General features: G+C 44.8%; 1 protein-coding gene across 2 annotated transcripts in view; it reads left to right on the top strand.

The window, feature by feature from the left end:
- The window catches only part of MOB3B (MOB kinase activator 3B), a 101,029-nt gene that overhangs the window by 45,204 nt on the left and 36,012 nt on the right, over nt 1–19,813 (top strand). The window contains exon 2 of one of the 2 annotated variants that reach the window (XM_033173503.1): nt 1,325–1,889. In XM_033173503.1, the coding sequence (XP_033029394.1) occupies nt 1,476–1,889 (414 nt within the window). In that variant the 5' untranslated portion in view covers nt 1,325–1,475. Of the gene's footprint in view, nt 1–1,324; nt 1,894–19,813 lie in introns of both variants that reach the window. The other variant, XM_033173502.1, reaches the window with a different exon arrangement.

Genomic DNA, 19,813 nt, shown 5'->3' with positions numbered 1-19,813 from the left:
AGGAGAAACCTTCCATCTCATCTGGTTTTAAACGGGAGGCAAAGTGGGCTATACGTACAAAGGGTTAAGAAGCAAACATTACTTTGGCAAGAAATTCTTAACTGTCAAGCGGGGAGGGGTCGGGTGTTGTTGGCTGAATTTCTCTCCTCTGTTCCGCCCCTCCTAATGGAAGGTTGAACGAGGCTTAAACGTCTAGTATAACAGGTATTAATTTATCCCTCTCAAAACTGACTCAAGCTCGTTCTCCGGGCAATGCACGTGCCACCACAATAGCTGTCTTTTATTGCTGGAGGAGGGAAGTGCCAGGTCGTACATGGTTTGTTTGAATAATGGCATATATTGTTTTACGGTTTCTGCAGCTTGGCATAATTGTTGCGCCTGTTCCTCTAGCACGTTCACTGAGCTATGAGGGAGAGCTTCTGAATCTCCAGTGATGGTAGAGCAGGCATGTCTAAAGCCCGTTTGGGGGGGCCTAATCCGGCTCCCGTGGCAACGTCCCGTGGGGCTACCTTTGAAGGTGACCCAGAAACTGCAATTAATCCAGAATGCGGCAGCTAGACTGGTGACTGGGATTGGCCGTTGATTAGAAAAACCTAGGTGATTGTACTGTGGATATGCAAGCCACCTTTGGGCATCCTTGGGATGCAGTGAGGTAGGATATAGGGGACGAAAATACCGGCAGGCCTCAACCAGGTAAAGGTAAAGGACCCCTGACAGTTGCCGGTAAGTCCAGTCGCGAACAACTCTGGGGTTGCGGCGCTCATCTCGCTTTACTGGCCGAGGGAGCCGCCGTTTGTCCGCAGACAGTTTTTCCGGGTCATGCGGCCAGCATGACTAAGCCGCTCCTGGCGCAGCGGAACACCAAAACCAGAGCAGCGCACGGAAACGCCGTTTACCTTCCTGCTGGAGCGTTACCTATTTATCTTCTTGCACTTTGATGTGCTTTCGAACTGCTAGGTGGGTAGGAGCTGGGACAGAGCAACGGGAGCTCACTCCGTTGTGGGGATTCGAACTGCCGACCTTCTGATCGGCAAGCCCAAGGCTCAGTGGTTTAGACCACAGCGCCACCTGCGTCCCTATGCCCTCAAGTAGAGCTGAGTTTAATTGAAGGGGTGGGGGGAAGAAGAGACCGAAGCTTGTCTGGCTATCTGAAGGGGCTTCTTGATATGGATGCAACTCTGCATAAACCTGTTAAGTAACAACACTTTTACCCCAGTATACTCATAGGTAAAAGTAAAAGCAAACAAAAAGCAAATGAGTGGATGTCAAATTTACCACCAACTTGCAGGTTTTATTCATTCACGTTTTCTCTCTGAACTTTCAGGACCATGAAGTCTCCCGGGAGAATTTTCAACAGGAAGAGCTAGTGGACCAAAGGACCTGCTGCCGCTGTTGAAACCCATTTTTACCTTGGATATACCAGGGTATTCTAGTGCCTGATTGTTTGCTGTAAGGAAACTTGAAGACTGTAAGACATGTCCATTGCACTCAAACAAGTTTTTAACAAGGACAAGACGTTCCGCCCCAAACGGAAATTTGAACCCGGGACCCAGAGATTTGAGCTCCACAAACGAGCGCAGGCCTCGCTGAACTCTGGGGTGGACCTGAAAGCAGCTGTGCAGCTGCCTGGTGGAGAGGATCTAAATGACTGGGTAGCAGTTCACGTGGTGGACTTTTTCAACAGGATCAACTTGATCTACGGAACTATCTGTGAGTTCTGCACAGAGAGGACCTGCCCTGTGATGTCGGGGGGTCCAAAATACGAATATCGGTGGCAGGACGATCTGAAGTACAAGAAACCTACGGCATTGCCAGCGCCCCAGTATATGAATCTTTTGATGGACTGGATTGAGGTGCAAATCAACAACGAGGACATATTCCCTACTAGTGTAGGTAAGTTTACACTTGTGTCTTCAGAATCGCATGCCACAGGTTCCTTAAAAGACTTGTCGGATATGATGTTTAGCTAAACCATTGGCCTACTCTTCAAAATCCCTTGCACATCTCTTATTTGAATCTCCGTTGGGTTTCCAAGTCTCCCCACGCCTTGCAAAGCCTACCCAGCGGTGCAATTTTCAATCGGCAATTTGAGGGTTGGAACAATAACCGTGTGGTGGGGTTTGCAAGGCCTACAGAAGCATGGAAAGCCGGCTTCGAAGCAGAGGCATGTGAGGGATTTCAATGGTGGGGGGTGGCAACACACCTGTTGGTCATGTGATGTCACTGTGACACCACACGAGCGGCAGATGGGTTGCCGGAAGACCTGTCACAGTTGTTCCAAAATGGTTTCCCCGTAGCTGGTGTAAGGTCTTGGTTGATAAAGAGGTATGGAGAACTCGGAACGTTTGCCATGTCTTGGGGGATATTCTGACTTGTCTCAATACAGGCATTGTCCAACTGTGGGTTTTGGAGTTTCATGGACCAACACAGCTATGCTTCCTTTGTAAGTACTTTTAAAGTTTAGTTTTAGAAATATGTTATAGTGTGTTTGGGAGAAGGACGACTCACAGGTGGGATGTTTATACCCTTGTGGCTTTTTGGGTGGATTTGTTAGGAGACACTTGCAGACAGCAGAAGCTACAAGGAAATGCCATAAATTCAAATTCAAATTCAAATTTATTGCGGCTATAAGCCCATAAAAACATAAAATATGGAATATATGACATAAAGTTACAGCAAACCATAGACCCTGGAGTTTGGATTAACAGGTCGAAGCTGTTTCCCAGCGATTGCTCTGTTTCTTTTTGTTGTGCATTGATGGGAAAGGCAACAAACTCCATTGTTAGAAATTAGCCAGGCGCATTTTGCAACTGGTACCGGTCCAATGGCGAACATTTGTGGATCTCTGTATTACCAGGTTGGCGACCGGGGAAAGCAAACCGTCACTTGTAGAAGGACCTGAAAGATTTTCCTTGAAGCTTGAATTTCTTTTATTTGGGATTGTTTCATTTGATGTTTTAATGTGTTTGCAAACTGCTTTGAGATTTGTTCTTTAAAAATACAAAGCAGTATAGAAATGACATATAAATGACTTGGGCAAAAAAAAAAAAATGAAAGGCACAAATACCGGATGGGTGACACCTGGCTTGAGAGCAGTACATGTGAAAAGGATCTAGGAGTGTTGGTAGACCATAAACTTGACATGAGTCAACAGTGTGATGCAGCAGCTAAAAAAGCCAATGCAATTCTGGGCTGCATCAATAGGAGTATAGCATCTAGATCAAGGGAAGTAATAGTACCACTATATTCTGCTCTGGTCAGACCTCACCTGGAGTACTGTGTCCAGTTCTGGGCACCACAGTTCAAGAAGGATACTGACAAGCTGGAACGTGTCCAGAGGAGGGCAACCAAAATGCTCAAAGGCCTGGAAACGATGCCTTATGAGGAACGGCTTAGGGAGCTGGGTATGTTTAGCCTGGAGAAGAGAAGGTTAAGGGGTGATATGATAGCCATGTTCAAATATATCAAAGGATGTCATATAGAGGAGGGAGAAAGGTTGTTTTCTGCTGCTCCAGAGAAGCGGACACGGGGCAATGGATTCAAACTACAAGAAAGAAGATTCCACCTAAACATTAGGAAGACCTTCCTGACAGTAAGAGCTGTCCGACAATGGAATTTGCTGCCAAGGAGTGTGGTGGAGTCTCCTTCTTTGGAGGTCTTTAAGCGGAGGCTTGACAGCCATCGGTCAGGAATGCTTTGATGGTGTTTCCTGCTTGGCAGGGGGCTGGACTGGATGGCCCTTGGGGTCTCTTCCAACTCTATGATTCTATGATATGAATAATAGTGATAAATTCCACAGCCAAAAAAAAAAAAGGCGCCTAGACATTCCATTGTGGCGGCCGTAACCTGGGCTTAAAACGCCATTTGGCGATTAGATAATATATCTGATTTTCCAATGCTACTTTTGGAAGTATCCGTTATTTGCCTTACTTAATATGCTCAAGATAAACAGGTGTGCATCTCTCTGCGCAGGGAGGAACATTTTCCGGAATATTATTTGCGGTCTCCATAAGCAATTGCCTGCTTCATTTTGTTCCTAAATCCCTATAGTGTCTTTCTGAGAGATTGATTCCTTGCTGCCCCTTTCAGAACGAGTAGCTTTAAGGAACTGTATCTTTCCCAGCCTGCTCCGTCTTGTTCCAGGACAAAAGCCAAGAACAAAGAAATCAATACATGATCTCCTGCCAGCTTCCTCTTCTCTAGAGTCTGTTTCATCTCTGAAGGCGGCAGGAACAGCTGGGGGGGGGAGGGGTCCTGCATCAGCCTTGGGCAAGCAGGAACAAGAGTGCCACTATTTTAAAAGACATGTCTGTAGCATGGGCCTGGCCAGGATTTATGTTTGGGGGTGGGCAGGACACCCACCTGTCACCATCCTCTTGTCTGGCTCTGCCGAGCAGATTCGGAATGAAACGTCCCAACAACAGCTGCTTTGAATTACTTTCTTTTGACTCCCAAGTAGGCTCAGAAATACCTGTGAAAATCTTCCGTCATTTGAAAACTAGGAAGTTAAATGAGCATCAGGCAGTAGAATCATAGAACCATAGAACCATAGAGTTGGAAGAGACCACAAGGGCCATCCAGTCCAACCCCCTGCCAAGCATGAAACACCATCAAAGCATTCCTGACAGATGGCTGTCAAGCCTCTGCTTAAAGACCTCCAAAGAAGGAGACTCTACCACACTCCTTGGTAGCAAATTCCACTGCCGAACAGCTCTCACTGTCAGGAAGTTCTTCCTAATGTTTAGGTGGAATCTTCTTTCTTGTAGTTTGAATCCATTGCCCCGTGTCCGCTTCTCTGGAGCAGCAGAAAACAACCTTTCTCCCTCCTTTATATGACATCCTTTTATATATTTGAACATGGCTATCATATACGACAAGGCTGTATATTGTCTCCCTGCTTATTTAACTTATATGCAGAATTCATCATGCGAAAGGCTGGACTGGATGAATCCCCAACCGGAATTAAGATTGCCGGAAAAAATATCAACAACCTCAGATATGCTGATGATACTACCTTGATGGCAGAAAGTGAGGAAGAATTAAAGAACCTTTTAATGAGGGTGAAAGAGGAGAGCGCAAAATATGGTCTGAAGCTCAACATCAAAAAAACTAAGATCATGGCCACTGGTCCCATCACCTCCTGGCAAATAGAAGGGGAAGAAATGGAGGCAGTGAGAGATTTCACTTTCTTGGGTTCCATGATCACTGCAGATGGTGACAGCAGTCACGAAATTAGAAGACGCCTGCTTCTTGGGAGAAAAGCAATGACAAACCTAGACAGCATCTTAAAAAGCAAAGACATCACCTTGCCGACAAAGGTCCGTATAGTTAAAGCTATGGTTTTCCCAGTAGTAATGTACGGAAGTGAGAGCTGGACCATAAAGAAGGCTGATCGCCGTAGAATTTATGCTTTTGAATTATGGTGCTGGAGGAGACTCTTGAGAGTCCCATGGACTGCAAGAAGATCAAACCTATCCATTCTCAAAGAAATCAGCCCTGAGTACTCACTAGAAGGACAGATCCTGAAGTTGAGGCTCCAGTACTTTGGCCACCTCATGAGAAGAGAAGAATCCCTAGAAAAGACCCTGATGCTGGGAAAGATGGAGGGCACAAGGAGAAGGGGACGACAGAGGATGAGATGGTTGGACAGTGTTCTTGAAGCTACCAACATGAGTTTGGCCAAACTGCGAGAGGCAGTGAAGGATAGGCGTGCCTGGCGTGCTCTGGTCCATGGGGTCACGAAGAGTCGGACACGACTGAACGACTGAACAACAACAACAATCATATCCCCACTTAACCTTCTATTCTCCAGGCTAAACATACCCAGCTCCCTAAGCCGTTCCTCATAAGGCATCGTTTCCAAGCCTTTGACCATTTTGGTTGCCCTCCTCTGGACATGTTCCAGCTTGTCAGTATCCTCTTGAACTGTGGTGCCCAGAACTGGACACAGTATTGCAGGTGAGGTCTGACCAGAGCGGAATATAGTATTACCTCCTTTGATCTAGACTCTATACTCCTATTGATGCAGCCCAGAATTGCATTGGCTTTTTAGCTGCTGAATCACACTGTTGACTCAGTACCTCAGTTAATGCGTATATTTTGCAAAATCACAAAGAACACGCCTTTTCCCCCGGCCCGAGTGTCACCCCCCCCCCCCGGGCACTTCCCGGGGCAGCACCCCCCACCCCCCTTGCTCCACCCCTGCCTGTCCCTGAGGATAGCAGTGCCAGTTTCCTTCACTTGTCCCTGTTCCTCTTTTCATGGATGTGGCAGCTCCTTTGTCTCTGGAAAGGGACTTCCCCCACCCACCCCGCTGCTGCGGCAGATGGTGTGAGAGGCAAGGACTCCCCCAGACTGTGTATCACAAATGGGTCAAACGTGGTGACTTTTAAGGATCTAGTTGTATTGCTGGGGGCCTAGTTGTTAACGACGGATTGCGATTTGATGCTGCGTGGTGTTTCAGTGCAACATTCCCTAATTCGATTCCTTTAGGGGAAGCACGTGGTGTGTGTCTGTTTGCTGGATTTGTGCTCCATTAGCGAACGGACTTTGCAGAAGAAAAGTCGGCGTGGAATTCACAGAAGCCGTAGATGTTTTCTGGGTTAATCTTATTAAAGCCACCCTCTTTAATTTTGCATGCATCCACCATGCACGGTATTTAGAGGAGGATTTCAAGAAAGGCAGTTAAGTAGGGCTTTCGTTAAAGACTCTGTTGCAAAGGGGTGGGAAACAATTTCAGGGCCTGATTGGACAAATAGCTTCCCCCCCTTCCCATTCTTCTGTGCCTTATGATGGATAGTATTATGGGATTGGGTGATCTGGGGGGGGGGATTACCCCTGTAAAGTTGGAACCTGGAAAAGAAGACAATTAAAAGGGACAAACCATTTTCTTTCTTTAGGTAAACAGCCAGGTCTATTAAGTGCCTCCTTTGTTATGTGAACTAGGGGCAATATGTTGCCCCAGGAACTAAATATCTGGAGGCAAGGTGATTGCCAGCAGGATAAAGAGTCTTTCTTCCTCCCTCCCTTTCCTTGGCTGGAGTTAAAACAAAATAAAATAAAAAATTCTTTCCAGTAGCACCTTGTTGTTGTTCAGTCGTTCAGTCGTGTCCGACTCTTCGTGACCCCATGGACCAGAGCACGCCAGGCACGCCTATCCTTCACTGCCTCCCGCAGTTTGGCCAAACTCATGTTAGTAGCTTCGAGAATACTGTCCAACCATCTCATCCTTTGTCGTCCCCTTCTCCTTGTGCCCTCCATCTTTCCCAACATCAGGGTCTTTTCCAGGGAGTCTTCTCTTCTCATGAGGTGGCCAAAGTACTGGAGCCTCAACTTCAGGATCTGTCCTTCTAGTGAGCACTCAGGGCCGATTTCCTTGAGAATGGATAGGTTTGATCTTCTTGCAGTCCATGGGACTCTCAAGAGTCTCCTCCAGCACCATAATTCAAAAGCATCAATTCTTCGGCGATCAGCCTTCTTGATGGTCCAGCTCTCACTTCCGTACATTACTACTGGGAAAACCATAGCTTTAACTATACGGACCTTTGTTGGCAAGGTGATGTCTTTGCTTTTTAAGATGCTGTCTAGGTTTGTCATTGCTTTTCTCCCAAGAAGCAGGCGTCTTCTAATTTCGTGACAGTAGCACCTTAGAGACCAACTAAGTTTGTTCTTGGTATGAGCTTTCATGTTTGTTCTTGGTATGAGCTTTCGTGCATGCTACTGGAAAGAATTTTTTATTTTATTTTGTTTTGACTATGGCAGACCAACACGTCTACCCACCTGTAACTTGGCTGGAGTTGATACCATGGAAGTGGGTTTCTTGTGCAGAAGGGTAGGTAAAAGATGAAACCTATCCATTCTGAAGGAAATCAGTCCTGAGTGCTCACTGGAAGGACAGATCCTGAAGCTGAGGCTCTAATACTTTGGCCACCTCATGAGAAGAGAAGACTCCATGGAAAAGACCCTGATGTTGGGAAAGATGGAGGGCACAAGGAGAAGGGGACGACAGAGGATGAGATGGTTGGACAGTGTTCTCGAAGCTACTAACATGAGTTTGGCCAAACTGCGAGAGGCAGTGAAGGATAGGGGTGCCTGGCGTGCTCTGGTCCATGGGGTCACGAAGAGTCAGACACGACTGAACAACTGAACAACAACAACCACCTTACATATCTTGAGTTTCTAAAACTGGTGCCCCCAAGGGGGTGGGGAAAGCACTGGATAACAGTCTTTTCAATCCAATGTTGTTCTTGCTTAACTGAGTACATTTCCTGTGATTTTATTTTTAAACTTTCAATGCACTATACAGTGGTACCTCTGGTTATGTACTTAATTCATTCCGGAGGTCCGTTCTTAACCTGAAACTGTCCTTAACCTGAAGCACCGTTTTAGCTAATGTTACCTCCTGCTACCTCTGCGCCACCAGAGCACGATTTCTGTTCTTATCCTGAAGCAAAGTTCTTAACCTGAAGCGTTATTTCTGGGTTAGCGGAGTCTGTAACCTGAGGTACCACTGTATTTGAAATGCAACCACACCCGAAACTCTGTCCTTCCATCTCTCAACAGAAGGAAAGGCTTTTAGAAAAAGTCAGACTCAATGACTATTCCTTACTTTGGGGGTCAGCTAGCAGTTTCATTTTAGTCTGGGGGCTTTATTTATTCCTGTTAAGCTAAGATCCTGACCTGCTGTGCATGTGCTGAACGAAGAATTTGTGCCATTCAGAACAAGGTGGGTGGCCTTGAGGACCTGAATATTCATGGAGCATTAATTCACGGTCTCTCCATAGGAACCGGTTTCTCTTTTACCCTGTTCTATCACCCTTTTGTAATATGACTGGTTAGGTTAGTTTAAACTGTGAATGTTTTCTCCCCCTTGGTTTGTTGTTTTCTTTGGATTCCATATCAAGGAATCCCAAGTTGCACTTTGCAGAGAGTCCAAAGACAACACAAAACACCCCCGTTGGACAAGATGTTAAAAGTTTTGCCCCGACACACTTTCTTAATTCATCTTGTTTGATGATCATCTATCTGACTGATGGATTGCTTATTGAATTACCGTACTTTTCCTTGTATAAGACGAGGTCTTTTTTTTTTTTACTCACAAGGGGGGAGTCTTATACATGGGGGCAGTCTCCCCCCATTTTCTTAATTCTGAACCCCCCAAAATAAGGGGCGTCTTATACACGGAAAAATACGGTAAATCAAATCCACCCTGATACCCCCGAGGGTAATCGTAAGGAATGCCATCTTCTTGCTGGTGGGGAGAAGGAGTCTGTTTTTCTTGGAGATTCCTTACAGCTGTTTGACTCCTCTTGTTCCCTTGATCAAGGATGGTATTCATGACAGTCCAACCCTCACGCTGTCTTTGGGCTCACCAGTCAACACCGAAGCTCTTGTGCATTTCGATAGCTAATGAGCCTGGTTTGGTGGGGAAGGGCGGGGTATAAATAAAAAAAATATTATTATTATTATTAATAATAATAATAATACCAGGCTGCATTCTCTTGTCCCTTAAGCAGTTTCTATCCTATCAGCCCCTTATATTTGCGAGGAGCCTGTTGCGAAGAATCAAGAGAAAAACCTTATATCTCCCTCTCATTGTACCCAAGTTCCATGTTCCCTGTCTTGGAACAAGAAGTTATATCCTCTCATCCTACCCTCCCTCCCCCCCCCCGCCCCATTTCTGTTACATGAAGAAAGCCAGAGTATTCGTTAAGGCCAGATGTCGCTCACTATTTAATCATTCTGTCTAATTACAGTTAACTTCCCCCAGCAGCTTCCCGTGAGCTGTCTGGATTTAGTGGGCCAAATTTTACTTTGCTAAACTGAAAATATAGGGGTGTGTGTGTGTGTTTTATCAATGTGCGTGTGGCTTTTTGCAAATGCTACACCTCGACTTTTGCCGGTGATTCACCCTGCTGCATGGCAGCTGTTCTGGCACATGCAAACGGTTTTCCCGTATGAAAAACAACAATACGATGGATCCCTCCCTCTTCATGCAGTGATCATAGCTATTTTTCTAGGAAAAGTGTTGCTGGAACACACCATGAAGTGCTACGCTTTTAACATTTTGGGGAGGGAAGGTGCCGGAATTGCGTGTCCTTGGGTACCCCCAGGAAAACCCGCTGACAGGAAACCACCTGAGAGGTGCCGGAACTGAGGCCCTCTTAAAAAGCCCTGCTGTTGACCCTGATGCAGAATTTGGATGCTCATTCCTCAACCAAACAATCTGCTATACACTGCCTGGTGGTATAGTCCAGGACGACGACTCAGGAACAGAACTCACTGAACAGTAACTTGATTTCTAGTTGCTTTTATTACATACAGCTTTGTACAAGTTACTATACACACAGACTCTACGAAAGTGGCCAGAGCAACCACTTCCAACAGATTGCAATGCTTCCCCTTTGCATTTAACACAATATTTATCTTACCTTGTTTATTATTCCACGGAAACGAGAGTTATCCCACTAGATTTCTAGAGGTGGCTTTTACCTCGTGCAAAAGCTCCCAACAGATTACGGAATCAAACAGGGAAGTGTCAGAGAAACGGAGTCAACTGCCAAGCGAACGCAACCTTAATGCCATTAGCGTGGTTTCTGCAGATGGGGCTTTGTCGGCCTTGGAAGGTAGCCCACCTAGGAGAAGGAAAACTCGGATGCTAAACCTCTGCTGCCTCACAGCTATACCCATTCATGAGAACGGCTTTGGGAGTAAACCCCAAGGAAAAATCCATCCCCCCCACTGCCTTAGAGGACACCTTTGGGAGAAGAAAACGCCAAGGATGAATAAACCCTACACAAATCTGGAGCAGAGTCCCCATTGTTGTAATGTATGGCATCTTGAACGCCTCCTTCTGGCAACCCCTGCAGCCAAGCTGGTGCCAAGCGTCTTGCTCTGCTTAATTAATAATAATAATAATAATAATAATAATAATAATAATAATAATAATAATAATAATAATTTATTATTTATACCCTGCCCATCTGGCTGAGCCTCCCCAGCCACTCTGGGCGGCTCCCAATCGAGTGTTAAAAACAATACAGCATTAAATATTAAAAACTTCCCTCAACCGGGCTGCCTTCAGGTGTCTTTTAAAAATAAAATCGAAAATTCTTTCCAGTAGCACCTTAGAGACCAACTGAGTTTGTTCCTGGTATGAGCTTTCGTGTGCATGCACACTTCTTCAGATACGCTGCTTATTTCCTTGACATCTGATGGGAGGGCATTCCACAGGGCGGGCGCCACCACCGAGAAGGCCCTCTGCCTGCTTCCCTGTAACATCACTTCTCGCCATGAGGGAACCGCCAGAAGGTCCTCGGCGCTGGATCTCAGTGTCTGGGCTGAACGATGGGAGTGGAGACGCTTTCCTTTGGACCACGTCTGCAAGGATCTTGTCGGCTCGGCAGCCAAGGATCTCCATGCACACGGCTCAGGCTTGCACCCCAAAGCTAATGCAGGCAAAACTGGTAGCATTTATAAGCTGCCGGTCTCTGCAGCCATTGTGGGTGCTGCGATTCTCCAGCGGTTTGACTTCACCCCTGGAGGTGCATTGCATTGTCTTTTGAGACTGACGGATTCCAACAAGAAGGAGCTGAAGGAGTTGACGAGGTTCTCCTTCCGATTTCATTTTAGGTACAACCAACTATCTCTCCCACCACTGGGCCCCCCCCTTTGCTTTTGGAAATGATGTTGTGTTATTCCCAGTTACAGGTGGGTAGCCGTTTTGGTCTGCCATAGTCAAAACAAAATAGAAAATTCTTTCCAGTAGCACCTTAGAGACCAACTGAGTTTTTTCTTGGTATGAGCTTTCGTGTGCATGCACACTTCTTCAGATACACTGAAACAGAAGTCACCAGTCTACTGGAAGTCACTGGTGCTACTGGAAACTGGTGACTTCTGTTTCAGTGTATCTGAAGAAGTGTGCATGCACACGAAAGCTCATACCAAGAACAAACTCAGTTGGTCTCTAAGGTGCTACTGGAAAGAATGTGTTATTCCCATGCATTCTGCCCCAGGAGCATATGTTTAGGGAAGCTTTTAATGTTTAATTGATTGTTGTATTTTAACATTCTGTTGGATGCCGCATTTTAAGGTTTTTGTACGTGATTCTTTTTTTCGCGGTTTTATTTGTAAAAATGCCTAATAAAGGTTTGAAGAAGATAGATTATTATTATCATCATCATCATCATCATCATCATCATCCTGAACAGTTCCTTAAAGCAGTGTCAAGGCTTTTAAAAAAATACCGATGGAGAGAATGAGAAAAAGCAAAAAATAAACTAAAAAACCCTGCCCCCTCATATTTAAGGCAAACCTTTTGTTGCTGTTGCCCTCCAAGTCTCCAAATGTTTGCCCCTCTCCCCTTAGGTATAGGGTGAATTTTGTCCCACAAAATTGGGGAGTGGATATTTGGCCCAACATGAGACAAGCCCCCCCCTTAAAATGGTAATTCAGAGAAGGACCTGAAACTGTTAAAATCATTTGACACCTAAACAAAACACCCCAAAACCTGCTGTGTGAAGGAAGAAAGGAATGGCTGGAGACATTCTGCTGCTAAACCCCCAGTGTGGGAATAGGGTCAGCCTTTGCAACGAACTCCGTAAGGAAAAACAAGAGGAGACAGGGTGAGGAAGGCATATGTGCAATGGGGGGGTTGCAAAGACACGGCTCACTCTTACTGAACCAGTTTGCCTGCTATTTCCTTGCGCCTCGGGATTACTTCTGCCAGACCTATGTAAATTTAATGGGCGCACTTGTCTCGGCTGACAATTGAGTGCCTGCTGGAAGAGGAACAAGATAGCGCAGCTCGGCAGATGCCAGAGGTTAAAAACAGGAGGGTTGGAGCTACAGCAGAAGAGCTAATTCCAGCAGCCCAGCCCGACTGCTTTCTTCCACGTCCCACCATCTGGCAAATGGCAAACACCCCCCCCCTTCATTTTATATCCCGTCACCCTTTCATGTTTAATTGGTGCTCTAGCCTTGCACACATGAATTCCATAATCTGCAGGCAGCGCTTTAGACAAGACTCGCTTCTTGCAAACTCCGTGGGCATAAGGAAACATAGGAACGTAGGGAAACACAGAGGTACAAGGTACAGAGGCACGAGGCTTTCTGGGGTCCCTGATGTCACCCCCATTTTCTTCAGTGTTTAGCCCATGTACAGAGCCAATGCACACCCGTAGTATGAGTCGCTTTTAAGCACTGGCTTTTGCTGTAGCACCTCAGAAGTCATTCTTCTTTTACGCCATAGCTGTGGGAAACATGTGCAAGCCACAAATGGGTAGAGTCGTGCCTTGGTTCTCAAATTAAATCCCTTCCGGGAGTCCGTACGACTCCCGAAATGGTTTGAAAACCAAGGCGCGGCTTCCGATCAGCTGCAGGAGCTTCAGACCTTCGGCTTCCATTTGCAAACCGGGGCACTCACTTCCGGGTTTGCGGCGTTTGGTAGCCGATTTGTTTGGGAGCCAAGCTGTTCGACTGCCAAGGTAGCACTGTATTTCTGAATTGAGGACAGGGTGGATTTTCACTTGGAATAATTCTGACACCTACTGCTGAGTAGCTCTGGGCATGTGTGAAGTGCCTTTCCTTGCAAAGAATACAATTTATTTTCCTTGCCTGTCCAGTATCCTATGCCTCGGCCAGCAAACTTGCTCCACAAGAGAGGTAACAGTGGGGTCCAGTGGCAGGCAGCTTCTTGTTGAAGAGGTTCTTCTCTGGGCTGGCAAACTCGCAGCCGAGGGTCTAACACAGAGAGGTATCCTTTCACTTGCTATCTATCTATCTATCTATCTATCTATCTATCTATCTATCTATCAGTATCAAGAAGGATACTGACCAGCTGGAACGTGTCCAGAAGAGGGCAACCAAAATGGTCAAAGGCCTGGAAACAATGCCTTATGAGGAACGGCTTAGGGAGCTGGGTATGTTTAGCCTGGAGAAGAGAAGGTTAAGGGGTGATATGATAGCCATGTTCAAATATATCAAATGATGTTATATAGAGGAGGGAGAAAGGTTGTTCTCTGCTGCTCCAGAGAAGCGGACACGGAGCAATGGATTCAAACTTCAAGAAAGAAGATTCCACCTAAACATTAGGAAGAACTTCCTGACAGTAAGAGCTGTTGGACAGTGGGATTTGCTGCCAAGGAGTGTGGTGGAGTCTCCTTCTTTGGAGGTCTTTAAGCGGAGGCTTGACAGCCATCTGTCAGGAATGCTTTGATGGTGTTTCCTGCTTGGCAGGGGGTTGGACTGGATGGCCCTTGTGGTCTCTTTCAACTCTATGATTCTATGATCTATCATGTATTTATTTCTTTATTTAAGATTTTCTTGGTTTACAAAAGTGTGTGCAATGTCTCCTATTTTTTCCATGTAACATTTTTACAAATCATTTTTGGTTGTTGAGACATTAGGGAAAGAATGGGGAAGGAGATGGGTGGGGGTGGGTGAGGTGGGGTGATGATGTTTCTATTATTTTCCTTAATATATGTAGGGTTTGGTGTCAGCGTTGTTTGTGTAGGTTCTCTGTTGCTCGCTTGTGCTCCTTTGGCGGTGAGAGAGGTTGGTGTAGGATGTGATTGTTCATTTGTGGTTGACTGTGGTGATCTTTGGTTTCCTGTGTGAGTGGGGTTGGTGGGTGTTTTGGATCAGGTTAGCCATATTGATTTGTATGCTGTCGGTAGATTTTTGTCATTGTCTTGTTGGGCTGTGTGTGTGATGAAGGGGAACCATACCGGGGTGAAGGCGTCGTCTTCTATTTGTCCCCGTGTCAGTTTCAGCTTACGGGTTAGTTTTTCTAGTAGGGCTGTTTCCCATACTTCTTGGTACCATTGGTCCATGCTTACTCTTGACAGGTCTTTCCAGTGTCTGGTTAGGATGTTTCTGGCTGGATTTTTTTTTTTTTGGCAACTGGCGCAGTGCGAACCCAGAGCCAAGCACCAAGCAGTTGCCAGAAAATGCCCCAATTGACATGCCGGATTCGCCTAATTAGCAGGCCGTTGCATCACGTGCCATTTTGGCCGCCCGGGGTTTGTGGATAGCGGCACATGGCAAACGAACCTGAACCCATCCTCCTTCCAAATGGAAGACCACAAGAGTTAGAGGTCCGCAAGGAATGTTTGCAAGCTTTTGCCTGCCAGCAGATATCTGTTAGTCACATATGCCACATCGACAGCCAGAGAAAGAAAGAAAGAAAGAAAGAAAGAAAGAAAGAGAGAGAGAGAGAGAGAGAGAGAGAGAAAAGAAAGAAAGAAAGAAAGAAAGAAAGAAAGAGAAGGAAGGAAAGAAGGAGAGGGAGGGAGGGGGGAGGGAGGGAGGGAGGGAGGGAGAGAGAGAGAGAGAGAGAGAGAGAGAGAGAGAGAGAGAGAGAGAAAGAAAGAAAGAAAAATGAAGGAAGGAAGGAAGGGGAGAGAGAGAGAGAGAAGGAAAGAAAGAAAGAAAGAAAGAAAGAAAGAAAGAAAGAAATACCGTAGCAATTTATTTCCAGTACTGTACGTAGAAAGTGCTGGCTGCAAAATTGCCCCATTTTATATGGTTACCAGTTCTGGATCTGTCAGAGTCTTTTCCTTTTAGAATTGCGTCGAAGGCCCAGCTTTGCCAAACGCACCTTTACCTTGTCACTTCTAAATTTATGAAAGAACCCTCACCGGGATAAATTCCCTTCCCTCCACCCCAGCCTTGTGCCACGAGCCTTCTAAGATTTGAAGCCAGGAACACTTCTGTGTCAGCATAAGTTTTGCCATTAAAGGCAATTAACCTGCGTGCATTTTATTTAGGGCATTTTCAGGACAGCCGGGAGTTTTAAAACAGAACAGGGCACTCACCTATAGCATCCTTGTCTTGTCAGGAATGTGCTTGGGGTTGTTCTGGTTCACATCCAGGCCATTTCTGACTGCAGAGCCAACTCTTCCTTACATCCCAGTGTTCCTTACAGTCTAAAAAAGAAGAAGCAAGGGTTGGATCTAACCTCCCAACCCACTTCCTTGGATACAATTATTAGGTGTGTGGTTTAAAAAAAACCCCACAATTTCAACTATGAAGAAATAAAGTGATACATTAAAAATAAAGAAAGAAATTCAGAAATACAATGTAATATATTCTCATAAATTCTTATATAAATATACAGTGGTACCTCTGTTTACTTACTTAATTCGTTCCGGAGGTCCGTTCTTAACCTGAAACTGTTCTTAACTTGAAGCACCACTTTAGCTAATGGGGCCACCAGAGCACGATTTCTGTTCTTAACCTGAAGCAAAGTTCTTAACCTGAAGCATTATTTCTGGGTTAGCGGAGTCTGTAACCTGAAGTGTATGTAACCTGAAGCGTATGTAACTTGAGGTTCCATTGTATAATTAAAAAAGAATATTTTCTGCTGGAATTTTTAACTTTCTCTGTAGAATCATACAGCCCAGCAATTTCTCCCAACACTTAGTAGGTATAGAACATTGTACAAGCATTTGTTTCAAAGGGGCAGTTTCCTTGCCCCATCTCCAGCGGGAAGCTACCTTAAATTGTCCTTTTTTATACAAATGTAAAGGAGTCCAATAAATTCTGAATTTTATTTATTTTTTTGGTAGTATAAGCCATGCTTTTTCTGGGGGGGGGGGAGGTGGAGGAACTCGCCACAAAGCGGTTTATGCCCAATCGCAGTGCCAACGCCCCCCCCCCCCCGGGCTAAATGTAAGATGTGATTAAGAAACTCAAGCAGATGGTGATCTGGTTTAGAAATGGCCACAACTTTATTGGATTACAGATATAGATGGATTTTTCGCTTAAGCATTGGGTGTATATTCGGGGGGGGGGGGTCAATTATTTAATTTAAAAGATAGGTAAGGGAACTCAGTTCCTGTGAGTTCCTGCTAAAAAAAACATAATAATAATAATAATAATAATAATAATAATAATAATAATAATAATAATAATAATTTATACCTTGGCCAAAACCAGGCTCAGAGCAGCTAACATCAAATGTATAACACATTAACATAAAATCAGGCAATCAATTAAAATACAGTAAATCCTGAAATTTTTAGTTTAAGGTCCATTGATACCTTTGATATTGAGGCTAAAACACTTTCCCACTGTCTAGGAAATAATGAAAGTTCTGATTCTTAGTTCTCATGGGTGACCAGGAGAGAGAAAGAGGCTCTTTGCAAACTAGACGTGAATGCTGCAGGTCATGCTTGTACCAGATGTTGGGGGGCAAACTTGGGGTAGCCACCCCCATTTTGCATGGTCACCTGTAAAGCTGGAGACCATAGAGCAGTCATGGCCAGACATGGCCCTCCAGCTGTTTTGGGACAACAACTCCCATCATCCCTAGCTAACAGGACCAGTGGTCAGGGATGATGGGAATTGTAGTTCCAAAACATCTGGAGGGCCAAATTTGGCCATGCCTTCCTTAGAGGATCTTGCGCCTGTTGGTACTGGAGAAAGAGGAAGCTCACATCCTTAAATCAGTTTTAGAGCCTACTTGCTCACGACTGGCTGGGCCCTTTCAAAAACAACGGGGAGAACCCATCTCTTATGGTACGATATCCATTTGTTTCACATAAATACAGACCCCAAACCCCACACGGCTACTTAAAATAAGCTGTCACACCAGGAAACCAAAAAGAATGCTTTGATACCGAAGGCACTTTCATAAGTTAAAAGAATCAGCTTTTTCCAAACTTCCAAACATCCGTGGGAGTTTTGGAAAGTGCATTTTTGTTGATAAGAATGGATTCCTTTCGATGCTGGGATGCGGAACCTCTTGCCCCCGAGATGTTGCTGAACTACAAACCCCACCATCCCACAACCCATGCTGTTTGGGAGCTGATAGAAGTTTTTGTTGTTCAGTCGTGTCCGACTCTTCGTGACCCCATGGACCAGAGCACGCCAGGCACCCCTATCCTCCACTGCCTCCCGCAGTTTGGTCAGACTCATGTTGGTAGCTGTGAGAACATTGTCCAACCATCTCACCCTCTGTCGTCCCCTTCTCCTTGTGCCCTCCATCTTTCCCAACATCAGGGTCTTCTCCAGGGAGTCTTCTCTTCTCATGAGATGGCCAAAGTACTGGAGCCTCAACTTCAGGATCTGCCCTTCCAGTGAGCACTCAGGGCTGATTTCTTTAAGGATGGATAGGTTTGATCTTCTTGCAGTCCATGGGACTCTCAAGAGTCTCCTCCAGCACCATAATTCAAAAACATCAATTCTTTGGCGATCAGCCTTCTTTATGGTCAGAAGTTGGACACCCATAACATCTGGAGGGGCCGCAGATTCCCCATCCCTGTTTTAGTGTGTGTCAGAGTGGATTTGATTTAAATCAAATCAATTTAAATCACAAGTCAGTAAGACTTGATTTAAATCATCATTATTATTTTTTACAGAAAGCCTCGTTCTTGCTGGTATAATCTTAATATTTACAACCAGAGGAAGGTTTCATTTTTGGAATAATAATAAATTTTCAGAGTAGCTTTTACAGTTATATCAAAAATTACTGATTTGGTTATACTATTAGAAACACATAGATAATTATGAAATTGTTGTGAGGTGTAATAAGTTAACTGTTTATATTAGGACAACTTTTCTGCTGTACTTTATTGGAAGGAGAAAAATAATCATTTGTAACAATTTAAACAATTTATTTAACTGAAACAATAACATTATAGCATATGTATCCATGTTTGTTAACTGATGTGGTTAAACTTAAGACTGAGTTTTAGCACACATGAAAAATTCAAAACAAATCCTTATTTCCTGATGAATAGCCTTTGGACTATAATATAGCTTAAATAGAAAAGTGTATTTAGAAAGATTTTTCCTCCAAAAGCATTTAAAAATCCGATTTAAATTTTAAAAAAGAATCCAATTTTTTTGATATCAGGAATCACAAGAAAGAGAAACCAGTAGGAGAACACTTCAGTCTCCCAAGACATTCTATACAAGATCTCAAAGTAGCTGTCTTACTACAAAGGAATTTCAGAAATAGACTTGAAAGAGAAGTTGCTGAATTGCAACTCATTACCAAACTTAAAACCATGGAGAGGCCTGGTCTGAACAAAGACATTGGATTCTTATCTCATTATACATGACAAAGCTATCTTTAGCCATCTCACCCCTTGCTTTTTCCTGTAAGACCAATTGCAGTTGTTAACAGTCGTCAGCAGGTTTTCCACACCCATCAGCTGATCACCCATTCCCACCACCCTTCTGAGCAATACCCCTCCCCACTCTCTCACTATATATAAGGGTTTGGTGACTTCTGTTTCAGTGTATCTGAAGAAGTGTGCATGCACACGAAAGCTCATACCAAGAACAAACTTACCGTATTTTTTGCTCCATAAGACGCACTTTTTTCCTCCTAAAAAGTAAGGGGAAATACCTGTGCGTCTTATGGAGCGAATGGTGGTCCCTGGGGCTGAATTGCCCAGGAGCCAAAAGCAGATTGTGCTTTTTATTTTACAAAGGGAAAAGGGAGTGTTGAAAGGACCCCACTGAGCAGCTGATCAGAAATAGATCGGGAGAGAGATAAGAGTCCCGGCTCCCTTCCAGCCCCGCCCTCCTTTGTTGAATGTGCTGCAGAGGGAGGTTGTTTGTTTCCCCAGGACATGTGACTGGCTGATTAGATTATCTGTCTGGAAACAGTAGAAATGGCTCCTTTTCCTTAAGATTTTTCAGAAATGTGAGTTAAACCCCATAAAAATGGGGCTTTTCCTCTTTGTTTTTCCCCCTTTGCAAAAGGAGCTTTGCTTTTCCCCCTTTGCAAAAAAAGCTGCAAAACCTTTAGCTGATCCTCAAAAAAAAAAAAAAACCAAACAAACAAACAAACCAGGGCTTT

The sequence above is a fragment of the Lacerta agilis genome, chromosome 16 (genome assembly GCF_009819535.1).
Source record: "Lacerta agilis isolate rLacAgi1 chromosome 16, rLacAgi1.pri, whole genome shotgun sequence".
NCBI lineage: Eukaryota > Metazoa > Chordata > Lepidosauria > Squamata > Lacertidae > Lacerta > Lacerta agilis.
The sequence above is the reverse complement of the archived record's forward strand: the minus strand, read 5'-3'. Positions and strand labels throughout refer to the sequence as shown.